General features: G+C 43.0%; 1 protein-coding gene across 3 annotated transcripts in view; it reads left to right on the forward strand.

Annotated features, from left to right (window-relative positions):
• The window catches only part of RFX2 (regulatory factor X2), a 580,927-nt gene extending 564,523 nt beyond the window's left edge, over positions 1 to 16,404 (forward strand). For all 3 annotated transcript variants that reach the window (XM_069649559.1, XM_069649558.1, XM_069649560.1), the window contains one exon: positions 9,619 to 16,404. In XM_069649559.1, coding sequence (XP_069505660.1) covers positions 9,619 to 9,728 — 110 coding nt within the window. In that variant the 3' untranslated portion in view covers positions 9,729 to 16,404. The remainder of the gene's footprint in view (positions 1 to 9,618) is intronic.
• Positions 16,405 to 20,007: the final 3,603 nt, after the last annotated feature.

Here is a 20,007-nt window from a genome sequence, read left to right on the forward strand (position 1 = left end):
GCTGGGACACCCTTATCGTCGTCAGAAGCTCCTCCCGACAAGGAGAGCAAAAAACTGTATGGGTTTGGCAGGAAGGTAGCCTCAACGTCCGCCTACCAAGCAAGGATTGCAAACTCCACCACCCTGTTGGCAAGTTACAACTGCCATCAATGGGAAGAGGTCGCGGCGCTCATAGCCTCTGCTCCTGAACCGTTAAAGGGCCAGTTGGCTCGGATCTCGGCAGAAGGGAGAGCCGTGTCTGGTTGCATATTAAAAGCAACTTTCGACGCCGCGGACAACGCAGGAAGATTGATAGTGGAAGGTACTGTTATCAAGAGACATGCGTGGTTACGGCAGTCGGGGTTCAAAACAGAAACCCAGGCTTCATTAATAGACAAGCCGGTGGAACCCGATCTATTGTTTGGGAAAGCGGTCGAAGACGCACTTAAGAATGCCAAGGACGAATACGAGACTCTCAAATCCCTTGGCCAGCTTACCAACAAACCCCCTAACCAGAGGGGGAACAGTAATTTTCGTCGCCCACGCGGCCAAAATTCACAAAGAGGCAACTATGCCCAAGGACAGGGTACACAATGGAACAACAACCAGCAGTCTACCCAAAGTTGCGGCAGGGGTAACAAGAGAGGTTGTGGAAGAGGCAGAGGCAGCCCCAACAAGGGAGGTGGCACGCCTCCACCAAAGCAGTGACGCTCAGTTCAGGGTCCCTTCTCACGCAACCCCAGTAGGGGGACGCATTTCCAACTTCACCCAGGCTTGGGAAGGGATCACCTCAGACAGATGGGTGCTGTCAACAGTGTCCACAGGATATTGTATAGAATTACTGCAGCGTCCCCGGAACCACCCTCCACGACAAAGAATACACTCCTTAGAACATCAGAAGATCCTTCTCGAGGAGATCGCCATTCTGCTAGAAAAGGACGCGATAGAACTCGTCCCAGGACACCAGGTAAACAAGGGTATCTATTCAACTTACTTCCTTGTGCCAAAGAAAGATTTGACAATGCGCCCAGTATTGGACTTACGGCCTGCCAACAAGTATGTCAAGCCCCAAAAATTCCGTATGACCACGCTACAAGAGGTAATCCCCCTCCTAAAAAAGGGGGATTACATGGCAACCTTGGATATGAAAGATGCTTATTTTCATATTTCCATGCTCCCAGCGCACAGAAAATACTTGCGCTTCAAGGTGGACAGTCGCCACTACCAATTCAAGGTACTGCCCTTCGGGATAGCTTCAGCACCAAGGGTATTCACCAAGGTACTGGCGGTGGCAGCTGCACACCTACGCAGGGAGGCAATCCCAGTGTACCCTTATCTGGACGACTGGCTCATAACGGGGGAAACCCCAAGAATTTGCAGGTCAAACATTCAGAGGACTATCTACCTCCTCCACGAATTAGGCTTCTCTATCAACGAGAAGAAGTCAAGTCTGGTGCCAAGCACCTCAAAACAGTTCCTAGGAGCAATCCTAGATACTCAGAAAGGGTTGACCTTCCCTTCGGAAGAGAGAATTCGGAATATAATACTGCAAATTCCACATTATCAGTCAGGTCAACAAATAACGGTACGCAAAGCAATGCGGTTACTGGGCATGATGGCGTCATGCATTTACCTGGTCCCCCACGCGCGTCTGCGCATGCGTCCCATGCAGGAATGGTTGGCGAAACAGTGGTCTCAGGCAAGTGGTCAGTGGGACGATCTAGTGGTCGTTTCGCCAACACTCGTACAGAGCTTACACTGGTGGACAAGAGAGTATCTCGCAAGGGGAAAACCCTTTTACGATCCCGAAGTACAGGCAGTGGTGACTACAGATGCATGCCTAACTGGGTGGGGAGCTCACCATCTCCACCACACAGCTCAGGGTCTCTGGTCTCACTCAGTAGCCAAGAACCACATCAACCTGCTAGAGCTTCTGGCAGTATTCCGAACGCTTCAGGCGTTCGAGCCCCATCTGCTAAACTTGTCGGTGCAGATCCGGACGGACAGCACGACAGCCATGTTCTATCTGAACAAACAAGGAGGGACTCGTTCGCCAAATCTGTCCAAGCTTGCCCAGAAAATCTGGATATGGGCACTCAGACGGAACATCTTCCTGTCATCACAACATGTTCCAGGGGAGCTCAATTCCCTAGCGGATGCCCTAAGCAGAGACTCCCTTCCAGAAGAACACGAATGGGTCCTTCACAGAGATATCGTAGAAGATCTCTTCTATCAGTGGGGTGTCCCCACTATAGACCTATTCGCCACAAGCGAAAACAAACAATGCCCAGGATTTGCATCCAGGTTCCCCCAGCCAGACTCCCAAGGGAACGCCCTGTGGATGAACTGGTCAGGGATGTTTGCGTACGCTTTTCCACCAACTCCTCTCATCAGGAAGGTGGTGTACAAGATGAACAAGGAATCGATGACGCTCATCCTAGTTGCTCCCATGTGGGCGAGACAACCATGGTTTCCACACCTACGCAGGATGGCGGTGTGCGAGCCCATCAAACTCCCAGCCTGGTACAACCTACTGTCCCAGCAACAAGGTCAAACAGTGCACCAGAAACCCAACTCAATGAACCTGGCAGCATGGCTCCTGAGGTCATAGAGTTTGGCCATCTCAATTTACCACAGAGGTGTATGGACATCCTAAAAGAATCCAGGAAACCAAACACAAGGCACTGTTACTTTGACAAGTGGAAGACATTCGTTATTTGGTGCCAGAATAAACAAATCAACCCGGTTGATTGCACTCCTTCTAACGTTGTAACATACATGCTCCACCTGCTGGACGCAGGTTTGGTTTTTAACTCTCTGAAGGTACACTGGCAGCCCTCTCGGCTTACACCACATCCCATAACAGAGTATCGTGGTGGAAAGTACCAGTAGTTAAAGCCTTCATGGAAGGAGTAAAGAGACTTCACCCTCCTATTTCGAACTCACCGCCAGGATGGGACCTCAATGTGGTGCTAGCTAAGCTCATGGGCCCCCCTTTCGAACCCATGCATAAAAGTAGTCTCAAACACCTGACTTATAAAACGGCCTTCTTAGTAGCCATTACCTCTATAAGAAGGGTCAGTGAAATTCAGGCTCTGTCAGTGCAGGATCCTTTCTTTACTATCCACAAAGACAAACTGGTTTTACGCACACACCCTAGGTTCTCACCTAAATTTATATCTAAGTTCCATGTAAACCAGTCCATCGAGCTTCCGGCTTTCTTCCAGAACCCGCAAAGCTCAGCTGAGGTGAAACTACACACCCTTGATGTGCGTAGGGCGGTCCTCTACTATGTAAATAAAACCAGACCGCTAAGGAAAACAGATCAACTGTTTGTCTCCGTAGCTACAGGCAGAGAGGGGGATCGCGTCTCTAAAGGCGCGATCTCGAAGTGGATTATCAACTGTATACAGCTGTGTTACTCTCTTTCTGAAAAAACTCTGCCTTTTACGCCAAGGGCCCATTCTACTAGAGGCATTGGGGCCACTCTGGCTTTCATTGCAAATGTTCCCCTCGACACCATTTGCAAAGCAGCTACTTGGAGCTCTATTCACACTTTTACTCAGCATTACTGCATTGACACTCATTCCAAGACAGATACACAAGTGGGACAAGTGGTTCTAAGACACCTGTTTGCTCATGACCCTTCTCACATCCCACCTCCATCTTATGGTACTGCTCGCTAATCTATGCACAGCATGTGATCTAAGCAGATTCCACAAGCCTCAGAAGGGATACATTACTCACCGTAATCGTATTTCTGATGCTTGTATCTGCTTAGATTCACATGCGACCCACCCTTCCTCCCCTCCGAGAGAAGGCGCATGATTGCTTGTAGTCTTACCTTTCTGTCTATCTGCTTGGATTATCTGTACTCACGCTACTCCTCATGCTTCCTCATGTCAGAAAAAATACAATCTGAGGATCCTAGACGCGTGAGGGATCTTGGGTACAGTGGACGTCACACTAGGGATAGTATTACTGGCACGCCCATTTTCGAGTTTCGAAAAACAAACTGTAATACTCCGCAGCTTCCACTAGATGTCGGCCTATGCACAGCATGTGAATCTAAGCAGATACAAGCATCAGAAATATGATTACGGTGAGTAATGTATCCCATATATATATATATATATATATAGATATATATATAGATATATATATAGATAGATTATTAGATAGATATTAGATAGATAGATATTAGATAGATATATTTATATATATATATATATGAACAAAATGATTTGAAGGTCAAGGAAAAACAATCCGAAGGAAAACACACGTCTGCCTGTTTACATGCCAGCTTGTGCAGGCTGGCAAGCTGTCAAACGCACCAAATGAGCCTGAGGCAAATGCTCTGAAGTGAAATTTAGGAAGAGAGGAGGGACACCAGAGCAGGCTGGCAAGCTGTCAAACGCACTGAGTTAATGTTAACTCCTGAGTGGGTGGGACCTTTTCCTCACTCTCTCGTGTTTTTACCCGATTTGGATTTTGTGTTTTCACTGTTTTTGGAGTCTGACAAACTCCATAGGCATCTGATTTTTGTATGGTGACACACTGTCACTGAGAAATCTTTTAGATTTCTCATACGGTTTAAATACCTTTTCTTGTGTGAACTATAGTTCCCAAGAATAGTTAAGTGAAATTGACTTTACTTAACCTTTTCTCTTTGTAGGTCCAGCACACACCATCCTATGTGGAATGCTGGGGGGGGGTTACCTAGTAGCCCCTTATCCTACTTTCCCATGTAACATTTCTGTTACCCTCACTACTTTAAATGGCTGGTGGCAGTGGTTTAATTTTCCCTACCATTGTGCTTTTCTACCGCAGGCTGAACCATCAGCTGCAGTACAACACCCATGGGTGACCATTTTGTCAAAACGGCCTGTTAGGCAGAAACCTGTGCAGTTCCCTTCGGGAACACTGCAAAAGATTTAGGACTACAGCTGTTAGCAGTAAACCCACTTGGTAGCAGTCTGTACCACCCAGATTTACCTGGTAGCTGTGGCTGAGCAGTCCGACTTCTCTCAAGAAGAGTTAGGCAGTATGCAAAGTATACACAATAGGCACTCGGATACAATAATACAAGCAAACACTGACCAGAGCTTTGGTATCAAAGTATATAATTATTTATTCAAAAACACACTGTTTGAAACACTCCAGCACTCTTATTGAAAAATATTCTAAACAGTTACTGTTGTAATATATACACCCCTTTTTCCTTATCAGATAAGTCACTGTAAAACACCACTTATTTTCATACAGAGGTGAGCGCTTAACTAGATGGCACTCCAATAAGTTTGTTAGAAAGGGAGGGAAAAAGACAATATGGAAAGGTACACCACTGTAAGTTTCAGGAACACTGTTAGCAAGGCAGAAGAGCAAAAGTCACTGGTGAGCCAAAGTCCAAAGGCTGGGCCCACTCTTGGAGAGAGCAGAGCACACATGCGCCCAAGATCACACAGTTACACTAGGCTTAGAAAAGTCTTGCAGAGGGTTCAAAAAGAGTTTAGAGAGGCTTAGGAAAGTTTAGCCAGGGTGTCCCAGGCTAACCCAGGTTCGAAAGCCGGGGACTAAATCTACCCCGTACAGTCTGTAGCAAGGGAAGCCAGGCGGGACACGGTACCTTAAGTGGGAAGGATCCTCCAGCGGTGGCAGTTGTTCCTAGTAGTGGGTGCAAGTTGCGTCGTCGTCCAGGTGAAGAGAAGATCTCAACTTGGAGGAAAGCTGAAGGCCGTTGCACTACCAGGGAAGAAACCAGCCGCAGAGTTTTCCGGTTAAAGGTGGTACCTTTGTTTCGCGGTTGTGGTAAAACGTGGTATCCCGGTTGCCGGGGTGCTTGGCACAGGCAAGGCGGCCACGAGGTACGTCGGAAAGGCGAAAAGACGGTGAAACTGGTTATCCCCACCAGTCAAAGGAAGAAGACTCTCCGGCGGGAGATCTCCTCTGTCGTTGGGGAAAAGTGGTGAGACGGTCCAGCAGGGCTCCACCGGTGGTGGTGTTGTGGCAGGTCGGCTCGGCTTCTCCCTCGTCAGATTCTTAGGTCCTGTGGCGACTTCTGAAGTTCCAGTCCCCAAAGCCCTGCTTTTATGCAGCAAACCCCCATTCACTCAGCCTAGCTGTCACTCAAACATGCTAAGTGGTGGGCCGGCCGGCTCACCACTTGGGCCAATCAGGATGGAGTGCGACTTGAGTTGCCTAGGCAACTCAGTCCAGGGTGCCTAAATTCCCCTCCACCCCATCTAAGTACCCCCAGACAGAGTGGCACCACTTTGGAGGGCTTCTGTGGAGAAGCCCGCCAAAAAGTGGAACAAAGGGCTCGACTTGGGTTGGAGTCACAGAAGAGAACACAAACGCCATTTTAGAATCAAGTTTTGGCAAAAAATACCAACCGGAGAATTAATATTAATTAAACCGGCGGTATGTTCGAGGCTACCGTAAATAATTAAATAAAGATAGTAGCCTAAAACAATGGGAAATCCCATAGGAAAATATTTGCGGTTGAATATAAAAAGTAGTATCCACTGCCACCAGCCAAAACTCGATCAGGGGGGACGGAGACGTGCCCCCTCGACTAACAGACCCTGGGGCAATCGAATTGCCAAAGCCAGTACGTCCACAATATGATGGTTTGTACTGGTTCTGTTCAGAATTTAAGACTAGTAAAGTCAATGGTGACTTTACATGCCCTGGGAGACAGTAGTCAGTCCCAGGGTACGGAGTCTATACTGGGGGGTCACTATGACACCCCTGTGTCACTGCACTGAGGGTGCTGTGTAACACACATCACAAAAACACATGAAGCCCTATGGAGTAAAAGACCCCATAGCCCATCAAACACATCTAGATTCAAAGAAACCCACTCAAATCATGTCCAAGAGTGAGGGTAAAAGAGTCTCACTCTTGGCAGGAGAAAAAAATAAACCCCAAAAATCCAACAAAGCTGCTGGGGGACTCACTAGGTTAGGAAATTCAGCCTAAACAGAGAATTCTCCCTAACACGGCCCCTGTCTTCTTTCGCCATTTTCTGTTTGTGAGGTCTTTCTTGGCTTTTACTCTGTGCATTGAGACAGGTTTGAGCCCTTTGTTTGTCTTGCCTTTGGTGGCCCTCAGCCCTGAAGCCCGCCCCTGGCTCCCGTGTGCCTGGAAGGACAGGATGTGAGGGAGGGTCCTGAAACTCCCCTGTCCTTTTTCTCTAGGAATGAAACTAGTCCTGATTTGGCTGGCTGGCTCTCCTTTCAGGGCAGCCACTCTGCTGTTTGACAGCCTAGCTTGTGCATGAATGGGAGAAACCTACTTAGAAGGCGAGGGTTTTGGGACTACAGGCAGAGTCGACAACTGGGAGAATAACCTCATGAAGAAACCGTGATCAAAGCTTGCTGCAACCTCCTGGACATTTGAATTGCCTGGTGAAGCCCTGCTGCTGTGCTGACCTCCCTTTTCACCTCTACGGAGAAGCTCCTGACGCTGTGCCTCTCTGTTGCTGCAGGAGCTCAATGCTATGGGTCGAGTGTCCATACTAGAGTGCAACGTCTGCCGCGGAACAAATCTGGCTAAAAGCTCCAGGAGCCTCCCAAGGACCCTCCAGAAGCAGGACCTCCTGATCCCAGAGTCCCCTCACCAGAGTGCGGGACCGAGGGAGCCAAGAGACTCCAACCGGTGTCCATTGTTCCTTATCAGTGCTGTTTGCTGTGCGCTGAAACCCCGAAGTGCAGCGGAACTGAAAAGAGCCCGTAGCTGCTAACGACCTCCTGACTACTTCCATAGGAACCCTCCAGAAGTCCTCCCTCTTGTCGCCACGGCTGGGGCTTAGGAACCAGTATCTGCATTGCTGTGGCAAGACGAAATCCAGCTGGACCACACTTGTAACCAGAGGTACTGTTTAGGCTTGGGGTACTTGCCTTATTGCCGTTAGCCATGCTTTTCTCACTTGGGAATTGCATTGGTTTACCTGTTTAGAGTTGATTCCAACTTCCTTCTCACAGGATTAGCAGCTTGTGGCCCAGCAAGTGATTTTTCTGTACACTCTAACTTTGTGTGAGACTTTGATCCAAGAACTGCATCAAATCCATAGACTGAGTTCACTGTTTTTTTTTTAAGTCCCTATGTAAAATTTTGAGCAATTCAAACTCAAAGTTTGCAAAAGCAAGCACATGGGCGCATCCATTTTGTGAAATGGATGCCCGCCTGTGCTGGCTTTTGCGGCACTAATGAAGGAAAAGCCAGCCAGCTGTAGTAAACAAAAGCTACCACTGGGTGGCTTTTCTTTCATTGGTGCCGGGACTCGGAGGACGCGGACCGGAGACTACAGGCAGAAAAGCTGCAGCTGCATCTCGGTAAATGCTATTTATTTTTTTTAAAAAATAAGCACTAGCTGCGGGAGCCCGGAAAACTTAGAAATAAAACCGCAGCTTTAAAAACATTGTATTTATGTTTGCGGTCGCTTTTGAAGCAAACATAAATACGTTATTGTGTTTGAAAATGCTGCGGTTTTTCTTTCTAAGTTTCTCAGGCTCCTCCGGCTCCGGTTTTTCTGCCTGTAGTCTCTGGTCCCCGTCCTCCACGTACAGCACCAATGAAGGAAAAGCCACTCAGTGGTAGCTTTTGTTTACTACAGCTGGCTGGCTTTTCCTTCAATAGTACCGCAAAAGCCAAAGCGAGCACAGCGGCGGGCATCCATTTCACAAAATGGATGCCCCAATGTGTTATCTTTGAGCTTGAATTGCTCAAAATTTTACATAGGGACTTCAACAACAAAAAAAATGGCAATCGTTTTTTTTCTAATATTGCCTATCTATTTTTGAAATAAAACATTTTGGGCGAACCATTCCTTTAAGGCTACATTAACACCCCTGGGTGCCAAAGCAGTAACCCAGGGTGATGGTATTTTCCTTCGTTCAACGGGACGCAGCGCGCGTCCCCTTGAACGAAGGAAAATACTTTTCCAAGATGGCCAGCATGGAAAAGGAAGGCGTGGCTCCGTACAGAGCCCTTCTTCCCTTATGTCAGCCATTGGGAGTCTGGGAGTAGGAGCAGCAGCAGTACTCGCTGCTGCAGAAATATAAGGTAAGTGGGGGGTGAGAAAAAATAAAGGGACAGAGTGTGGGGGGCGGTGGCGGCAGGGGGAGCCAGATGTCAGGCATCATGGAACGCAGGCTTTCACCAGTGGTTCAAGCCTGTGTTCCTAGCCAGCTGATTGGCTGGCTCCCTCCCACCCGCCAGGGTGCTAATAGTAAATTAATCCGAGGTGAACTTGTAAAGTGTTATTCAAGCAAAACGTTAGATTTTGACCAACCTTAATGTGTTCATTTTTTTTCGTCAATGAAATCACTGGTCACATCATACCCTTGTGAGGATTACATGGTATGTACAAGTGAATAACATTTTAGTTCCTACTTAATCTGAAGTGACTGAAATGTGTACCTCAGATACTCTAGCTTGCGGAGATGCTGCATGTTTGTGCCATTCACATAGCACAGCCTCTTTGGAAAGGTATTTTTTTATATAGAATGGCTGATCATATGTGTGCTGCATTTTGCCTCCCTAATCAGTGTCTCGAAAAATCAAATATGTTATGACTTTGGGAAGTTCTATATGTAATACTGAAATATTACTGATATTGTATCTTGCCATTTACAGATGAAATGAGTGACCTAGGAAGTGACACAGATATGGACTCCCGAATGGCTAGTGAGCCACCTGTGAAGCGAGAGCGCCCTGACATGAACCACTCTCTGCAGGAAATCTAGACGGGCCTCCTGAACCTTCCAAGGATTTCCCCAGTCAACCTTCCCACCTTTGGGGACCCTGAACTTGAGCCTACTCTGCAATATTAGTGCCTCTTAGATGATGTTTGCTTCTATTCTGGTGTAAATGGTTGGGGTGATCTATACCTATGGACTGTCAGCAGGATTCAGTGCTTGAAAGGTGGCGTGTCTGCTGCTCATGTAGGTGGTACCACAGGGCTGCTGCCTGGACAGACGGAATGACAAAATCTTCATCCTGGGAAATCGTAAGCCTGCTTGCAGTTGCCAGTGCATCTCAGATGGGATCTCTCGCCTATAATCCATCACAAACGATCACATTCTTTACCAGCTCTGCAAATATGACCCATAGTGCAAAGCTATATGGCTGTCATGGATTTTTCCTTTCGTCCTACAACACACTCTCCACGGTGTAATTTTGAGAAGCATATGTTAACATCTCAATTTGAACTTTCCTGTGTCCTGGTAAATTCTGTGGAGAACTGGCCATCTCATCTTACTTGCCAAATAGTCAACACTGTGGGTTTGAAGCAGAACCCTCCCTGATACCCAAGTGGACTGAAGGGCTGGCTGTATTACTTGAGTACAACCTATATTGTCTTCTGTGTTTGATTTGTATTGTATTATCCTGCACTGCATATCCAATGTGTGGTTGTAGCCGTAACCACGCATTTCAGTCTTGGACTTTATTTGCATTTGATAAACTGTTTCGTCTTTGATTCTAGATACCAAAGATTACAGTAGCAGAAACATTAGGTCACTTTATGCTGTTTGTGGTCTTCTCGCTCTGTTCCGCCCAACTCATGGCAAATGCTGTCCCAATTGGGTCAACCTTGAGCCTCAACTTGAAGCCATGAGTGGACTCTTTTGTGCACGTATACTGCCGTTGTGCCTCAGTTGGGGCTTCTGTAGCAGAGTGGGTTGCTGCGTCAGACCTTGTGTAACATATGAGCTCTCGACAGACCACTCTTGCACAGGAAGCCTCGTCACTTTACAACCCTCTTTTTTGCACCTTTTAAAAACTATGTGTGTTCTAACCGTTATTTTAATGATTTTTCTAACTTTGATGTCCGTTGCCAGTAGAAGCAATCTGTTTTGTTCACTGAAGACTACAATCCTTGGATAATTTTGCTTAATGAATGTACTATGATAGTCCTGAATCACATTTCAACAATGTCTGCTCAATCACCTGTTTCACCTACAATTATTATACTATACCTTTGTGCATCCTGCCTTCAACCTGTTGCTTAACTCGGTGCCCATCATTTCTTTTCACATGAACCAAATTTCTCTCGTCAACATGGGCAAGACTGAAATCCTTTTCTCCTGAAGCATAGATACTGAATGCTACCTGTGACACATCCCATTTTCAAGCATGTTACAAAGCCTCCGGGCGCATCATGTCATGCCAATTCATCAGTTTTAGCATTTTCTTAATTTAGTTTGTAATATGGAGCATCTAAACTACAAACTGAAGGGCCTCAACCTTTTCTTTTAACCAAGCACCGCCGTGAAGAATTGCTGGTCTGTATTCACTATGCCAAAGTACTAAAAGCAAACCGATTTTCTGTTTAAACGATTTAGCTCCCAACACATTTGTCAGAAAAGCAAATGCCAGCGTTAAAGTTCAGTGCCTTAGTGAAAATCAGCTTGCTTTTTTGTGTCTTGTGTACGTGGACATAGAAGTGCCTGTTCTTATTCAGTGACCCAAGACTGGACTATGCTTGTAACCCGTTCGCTTTGCAGCTAGACCTGATATAGGCAAACACTATTCCTCTTTTACTAGAATACACGAAGTCTGGTTGTAAGGTATATTTCTATGGGCACCTACTTAAAATTAGTTCTGCTTTAAGGTGCAGTAGACCCAGATTATCAAAGCTCAAGAATGTGTTTCACTCTGATGCTATATAGAACAGAAAAAAGTGTCTAAATGTGTTTCACTCTGATGCTGCCAGGAATTTATTGCACATAGTGATGTAAAAGTGAGTTTGGAGTCTCTTAAACCGTTAACATTGTCTAAACCATTGCTGAATGACTAAATCTGTTCAAGTCTAAGGTGAAACCAAAACTGTTCATCAGAACGCCATATACAATGCTCTTCAATAGTGTTTTATCTTAACTTGACTACATTTACAAGGGTCCTCTTGAATATACCTCCTGTCTTTTTTTAAATGTTTTATCATCCCAACCATTCCACTAGAGTCAAGGCAATCTCCATAAAGTGCTGCCATTCCAAGTAACCCTGCATTTTTCTCCTTCATTTTTCTCCTGGTGCAGTGGCATGCCTATCTGTATGCAGGAGCACTTTGTAAAGTGGTTAAATCCATTGTGAAGACTCCATGTAGGAAAAGAGTGGCAGATTTGCATGTTCTACATTTAAGCAAAGTTTCAGGGGATAGTTTGCTTCTCCATAATGCACACAATTGCTGCATAGGTACCATCGGGATGGTCACTGGCAATCGACCCAAAGTCCCTTTAACAAGGAGGCCAGGATAAAAGGGCACCTTGCTTCACATGATCACATTTTTACAATTCTTTGTAGAGGCCTTATCATTGACAACTTTGCGAACAATAGGTTTCCCACATTCAAATCAAAGGTTTAAGATAACCCAAACTGTTTTTGTAATCATCTGCACAGAACAACGTTTGTGTTGTCTTTTAAATTAGCACTATATCTTGTCATTTTTATTTTTTCTTGACCCAAGAGTCAACAACTTCATATCCAAATTTCAATCTAATTTTACCAGACACTGAATCCTATGCAGCTATGTATAGGCTGGCAAAAGAAGATCAAGGACTGCAAATGGTCCTCAAATAGACTATGCTTTTTATGTATTCAAGTATTGAAGGTCTTCATCAAAAAAGATCTTCAGTGTGTAAATGTTATTCAAAAGAGTACACACTATTTTAATTAAAATTTGAATTGTTCTGAGGAAACGGGATTGGAGGTTTTTCAACTAGTTTGAAATTTAGAATGACATTCAAGAGTAATCCTTTCAAGCATGAACTGAATCCAATATTTTCCCAATGGTAGTACAGTTGCAATAAAACTGTATACTCCTACCCTGTGTTCCTAGCTTCTCCAGAGACCTCATTTTGTTGAAAAATATAGTGGCTGCAAGGAGAAGCACAGTATCAGATTGACCGCATTCAGAGATGTGTGGGTTGACATTTTGTTTCTCCGTCTGTTGCTGAATGTGCTTATTTGAAATTGATGCTGCAAAATCAAGAACTTTTTTGTTCATTTGTTTTCTAAAGTAAGTGCTCTCTGGCAATTACAGAAATTGTTGTTTTCAAAACTTTATTGTAAAGTACATACTGATGTATATTATATCAAATGTTATGTTGTTGGTATATTTTGTTTGTGGAGGATTTTTATTTTCCCCTTTTTCTGTGAATTCAGAAAGTCCTACAAAAGCTAGTCATGTTTGTTCTGAAAGTGTAGGAAGTAGTATGTGGTAGCAAACCCGTAGACCTTCCATTTCAGTGTTTTGTTTGTTTGAAGTACATAAGCACTCATGATGACTGATGGGGATCGGGTATGAAAGAGAAATGTGTAACCACATCACATTTGTTACCTGTTAATATGTAATGCTATGTTTTATTGTTATTCGCTGAACAGAGTAGGGAATTTGTTTCCTCAGCCATTCCCCGTCTTGAGGTGCTGGTCATCCACATTACCCAATTAGATTATCCCCTGCATGAAATATCTATTGAATGGAAAGGCGCCCCTGAGGGAATGTGTTCCATTTCCAAATATCCATTACCTTGGACTATGGTGTGGAACCCAAAGATGCTGTTAACACTATTGGCCGATTTGGGCTTCCCACATAGTGTGCATCCAGAACGGCCATCCCACCTTTCACCAGGGATAACATATGCAGGTCCTTTCAATCCCAGTGCCTTTGGTTTGTGTTGCATTTTTCCTTGTATAAACACTGCATCAACCCCAGACTAGCTCAGGTTGTCTACAAGCCCCCCATCTTATTTCTCATTCACATTCGAGTCACTTACTGCAATGTGAATTTGAATTCATGGTAAACCAGTATTACATTGAGTTGAGCCCACTCTTAATTATTTCTTTGTCAGTAAGAAGCATTGCCCTTTTTCATTTCTAATATTTCGATCTATCCTGTGTCCTGTTGCCAGTATGGCCCTTCCGCACAGACTTTCATTCACATTTAGTAGATGCACAGTAAGATCCCAATATTTTAGGCTCCCTCAAAACTATTGATAAAGCTTACCCTTTTTATATTTTGTAGAGCATCACAGAGTTGCGAGATGTTTAATGTGTGCCAATCATAGTGATAACAAAATACATGTTATGTTTTTCTTAGTAGGAAGGCAATGCAACACGTTCACACAGTGTGTAGCGGCATGCCTGTTTGTTTGCTTTTAAATGTGGATTGGGACCTTAGATCAAAATCTATGGTGGTGACAGCAGCAATGAGTAATGTTCTGTTTAAGTGGGGAAATGTCGATCCACAAAGCAGTTTCATGATCCACTAAAGGTCTAGGTCCTGTTCTCCATCTGTGTTTGAGACACAATTCCTTGTCCAGTGTTCTAGCCACAAACAACAAGAGCTCCAGATCACCCTTAAGCATGAATGACTAAGACAGGCTTGGTGTTGTGCCCCAGATCCTCGAAGGCAAATGGGGTTTTGTGTAATCTAACTTAGCTGGAAAAGTAGCACCTGTCTAAGACACTGTTACTCTGCATCGTGGGACTGTGAATTTGATATAGATATGCCTGAAACATCAGCACTTCTTCATTCACTTTAATTTGAGGCTTTAATGTGAAAGTGTTTTCAAATAATCATTCTTTCCATGTTGATTAACACAAATGAGCTCTGATAGTCAATGCCCTGCCTATAAAGCCATCATCTAAATCTGTGCCTGTGAAATATGATATGCTGAAGTCGCCAATTAATTGGATTACTTCTTGTGTATTGCAAGATGTCCTTCTGATACAAAAATGTAGTGTCCAGGTCAGTAGAAATGTTCTTTAACTTGAGTGGCCTCGTTGCAGCATATTGATGGATGGATGATATTGTGAATCTCGTCTTCCCCCATTCAGCAACTCTGGGAAATTCATGCAGTGTTTAAATGTTGACATCAGACCAAGAGAACAGGGTAACCCTATCTCCTGCTGCCACTTAAAGGTCTTGTTAAACTTTGTGAGCCAATGGTCAAAGCCTCAGCACACTATTCGTTTCTCCACATGCTACACTTTGTGGTTTCTGTCCTCGCAGAATAAGTTGTCTGAACACAAACAGGAATGGGGTAAACACCCGAAATAAAATAAATATGCTTCATCATATTGCAGTTTTTCTGATGGGTTCTTCCGTAAATCATTTTTGCAGCAATGGAACTTCTCCATTTCAGGACGTGTGTTATGCCCATTGGCACTGGCGTCCTTTTTAAGAAAAGTGATTTAGTTATAGGTTTAAGGGTTCAAAATGTAGGCCTGTCTACAAAATATAATTTTGAAACGGAAATAGTTAACTTTTCATTCATACATGTCTTGCCTACTGCTGTCTTGACATGAACCAGTGGACAATCGTCTCTAAACCATATGCAACAAAAGTGCACAACATAATGTTCCCACTCCCCCTGCCTTGTCTATGTAAGGAGAGAAAAGGAAGTTACCATCTTGTGGTTATAGATCAGAAGGCACGATCAGAGTACTACAGACCTACTCTCCCTTATTTACTTTAACTTAAATGGTACTGTAACCCTGGCAGTCAGTAGCTTCTTAATCCAAAACTCTTAAATACCACACATGTGCCTTTTACCTTGATTTTTATACAATAGTAATACCAGACTACAGTCTTGTCTGGTGAAGCACAATATGGTGTTATGATAAGATAACTGTATCTGATGAAGTTCTGCACTGTACAAATCCTGTTGCTTTAGGAAAAACACAGCAGCATAACCTGAATGAACAGCAAGAAGTTATAAAATGTTACAGAAGCAAATGTTAAATTGCCTTTATGTTACACAAATACATTTTTAACTTTCTAGTCAAGTCTCGGAGCTTTCAGATCTGGAATAAAATTTGGTTGGTGTTATAAAAATGCCTTAAACACAATAGAAATGCATTCTACACAAACCCCTTAAACGGGACTTTGAAGGGCTACTAGAAAAATGTATGTTCATAGCCAAACACCAGTTTATAAACCCACAACAGAAAGGAAATTGTTAGATCGTAGTCCTTATTGCTAGGGTTTAAGACATTTAGAGGCGAGTGAGAGAGAGTGCGAGAATCAATGAGGATAGTATAGGAAGAGTAATGTGGACACATGGACACACTTAACAACGGAAGATTAGGCTTCTGTTCACCTCTTGCTATGCTAAATGTGATATTGGTTACCAGATCCTCATCTGAGATTTCGAATGATTGTATGTCAAGTCATCAAACTTGTAAATACTGTATGTTATTTGTAGAAAGGAAATAGATGTTTTCGATATGTCTTTGTATTTGCCCAGTCTTTTTTATATACAGTCTGTAATGCTGTTCGACTTTTTGATGACTTATTTAATCAATTGCAGTAGTTTCTCTAAAAGACAGTCTTTGTGGCTGTAACTTACTCAATTTTTCCCCAAGTGTCTGAAATCTGTACATAAATATATGTTGATGAGTAAAATATTCAAAAAGCAACATCTTTGTGTCTCTTATTTTGTCAGGCATCCCTGGGTGGATGTCATCTCTTGACATCCTGTACTTGTTTGGCATGTCAAATATAAATGTGTTCCCGTTCAGTATGTTGCACATGGAAAGTGTTACGCTCAACATCCTCTCCACAGTGGGATGATAAACAAAATCTCTTGTATTTATGCAAACTAGCTCTATACCATTTCCAGCAGTTTGATTTTTCTCAATTCCAAAGCAGTTGTAGAGAGCCGCTCATCTTCCTTGGAATTTGTTGGGCTCCTTTCAGATGGATATTCACTGCATTTACTTTTTTCTTAACTTTCACATTCTCTTTATGGTCTCCCATCTTTCAATTGGTTAAGAAGGGCCTACACCACAGGAATACCTGGAATAAATCCCTAAAGATTGTAAGGGTTTTAGAATGGGGCTTTGTGCACTATTCCTTTCTGTATGGTCCCTGCGCCTTTAAATAGTGTATTCAGTTACCACACATTGCTTTTGTTTTTTCCACCTTTACTGTAATTGATTTGCTTTTAAGTTGTTTGCATGCTCTGTCCATTTAGTCGCTTAGGGCTGTATTTTCTTTTCATTAAGTTATTGACTGCGCAGGGTAGGCTATATATTACCAAAAAAGATGTATTGGTTGGGTCAGACATTTCTTTGCTGCTGACCCAACAAGCCTGTCTGATGGGCCCTGGGAACTTCCATCTAGTGTTTTGTTGTGGGCTTGCACCTGGGACAATGCTTTATCTACTGTGTAGCAAAGGGCTGATACAGAAAAGAAAATTCAGCTTGGCGGGTGCACGCTTTCAAACATGGGAAAAAAAATAAGAGCGGTACTGAACCAGGTACAGTGCCATAACAGCAGTGTAATTCCGTGCTGATGTGAGCATTGTCAATGTTCATGAATCCTAAATCACCAAGGCAGTCTGAGCAGGAGGTTGGTGTGTTTTACCCGAAGTTACTGGTTTGGAGTCTTTTGTCTCTACTGTTTTGAAGGAAGCGGGAATCTCCTTAAAGAATGAGCCAAAGCACGTCCTCACATGCAGCAAGTCAGTACAAGTGAGCATGGGAATGAGAACACTGGGACAGCTTGGTGGAGTTTCACCAGCGAGACCTGCTGAGAAAGAATATGTGGGAACTGAATTTTCCCTGTAGGTTCAGGTTAGCTGTAGGCACAGGAACAACGCTTGGTTGGTCTATTTGAATCTCTCCAGCTAATCTCAGTATGCTTGGGGGCCAGGAACATTGCGGGAAGAACGTGTTTGTACTACCCTCAGTCCCAGTGAAGTTTGGTCCTTATACTGGGTATTTTGAACGTGTTTGTAGACTGTAAGTGATCATGTTTACTTACTCAATTTTTTTAAAACGTCTTTATTTTAAAAATATTCAGTAAATTACAAGTGTGTATTCTTTTTTTTTTAACACATTAGGCCTTATGCTCCCTTGAGTGACTTTTATTGTGCATGCAAGATATTTCCTAGTATACCAAGACTAATCGATTTACTGATTCAATGTTAGAGAAGCTTATTTAATCCTTTCCTGGTCAATTGCTGAAAATATTGATGAATCTTTGGTACATAAACCGCAGCCATACAAAAATATAACTCTGCTATGACGTATGGCCATCAAGTATTCTGACTGGGGGGGGGGTCTCAAGTGATAAAGGAGGGAAATCCAAGAAAATGGATCTAGAAGTGAAGGAAGAGACATTTAAAACGTCATTGACAATGACTTAATATTTCTCTAAAATGTCACCTCCTCGGAAGAACAAGGGCAATTTAAATACACTTTATCCACAACATGAAGAGGGAAGAGAAACTGGAAATGGGAATTCGCCAGAGACAAAACATTGTGTATTAACTCTATAATATCCCAAACTACAGATTTATTGAATGAGCTTGTAAATTCTATTATAATGTCTGTCCCCTCAAATGTCTCCCTTAAAAGTCTTAATCTTGGTGCTTATCACTCTATGAACAAACTGCAGAAAAGTAAAATATCATGGGTCCTTTTGAGAAACTATTGTAACTAGATATAAGCTGTCTGAATCGAAAGCGTTTCCACCACAAATTGGTCTGATCTTGATAATTCATTTTCTTTGTTATTTGAAGATCACTGTAACTGAGGCCCATGTAGGGAAGGTAAGAACAATGTAGGTGGAAATTCAACATGAAGAGGACTACCTTGCAAAAGTAAGGTAAAACAGAAGGTTAAAAAAAAGCTAGCAATTAATATGCATTAGAAATGTAATAAGACTGTGTAAGATGGCCTCATGAATGAAATAAGACTAAAACTCAAAAATCCAGAAATTACTCTAATAAAACATGAAGATGGTCTGTATGAATTAAAGAAAACAAGTAAAATGAAAATAAGTAAGAAAAAGAGGCAATCAGGATAAGATGGAAGCCTTCAAAAGTTGCATGACTTCACGCATATGTGGGCTATACCATCTGCGAGCTGAAGAACCATGGCGTTGAGGTTTTCTGACTCGTATAGAAACCATGTTGAGTTTGGATAATGAAACTAACAATGGGGTGAAGCAGTGCAGTGAGAAGCAGTGATGATGAATGAGGATTCAGAAAATTATGATGTATTTGATTAGGATGCCATGGCGAGAGGAGGCCATTTAAATGGCTAAAAGGTTAGAAATGCTGTATGGACCATAAATAAATTCCAAAGCAGCAATTTTGGTGTGACTATAGAAGAATGGTTTCCTGATAAAAACCTCCCTATGCTGAATAGAAATTGTACGTTTACTTTAAGAAGATTTGACCTTTGTGGGAAATTTTAAGAGAATATATTGTATTAGTGGCATTTGTCAGTCACACAGTTTTAACCAAAGTAAGGTTACATTGTAAAGCGGTAAATATAGTCAAATTGATTTTTGACTTGTATGGAAGATTTCTGAAATTGGTTTCTGACGAAAGAAATTGTGAACTATATTGGGGAAAGCTCTGCGCCACAGATAGCATGAGTCAGATGCTCATTCACATCTGTCCAGCAGAGCAATGTTAGACCAGCAGCAACTTTATAATGAAGAGCATTACATTTCAGAAAACCACACTCTAAACAAAGAATAAGCTGGACTTCAAAGTTATTTTCCTCCTGAAGATCCACTTATAGTGGTGAAACACGTAGAGGATTTAGATGGAATTGAGGACTGAGATAGAATTTTACTATTGAATGCTGCAAATTGTACTAATGATTGCCACACAGTATAAGGTCATACTGAGAATTTAGATGAAATTGTTATATTGCAATTATATACTGTTTATTTGGATATTCTAATTACTTAAGGCAAAAGTAAAAAATATTGTCTACAAATTCAAATTGGTCCAGTCTCTTGAATAACTTTGGAACCAACATTGGGAACAAACAAATTATAATTTGAGGCACATAGTCAATGACAGCTGCACTATTACAAAAGATTATATTGGGAGAACACAGATTGGTCCTGGCTCACTAGTGCTCCACAAAAAAATCTCATTGGCTCATTCTTGGTGATTATTTGAGCAAGTTTAAATTCTATCCTGGAATACAAGATGGCATAGAAGTTTTAGGAAAAGCTAAAACATTGGAAATATTAGCAGGATGGGACCTATTTGG

The sequence above is a fragment of the Ambystoma mexicanum genome, chromosome 1p (assembly GCF_040938575.1).
Source record: "Ambystoma mexicanum isolate Mex_15411 chromosome 1p, UKY_AmexF1_1, whole genome shotgun sequence".
In the NCBI taxonomy this organism is placed as follows: Eukaryota; Metazoa; Chordata; class Amphibia; order Caudata; family Ambystomatidae; genus Ambystoma; species Ambystoma mexicanum.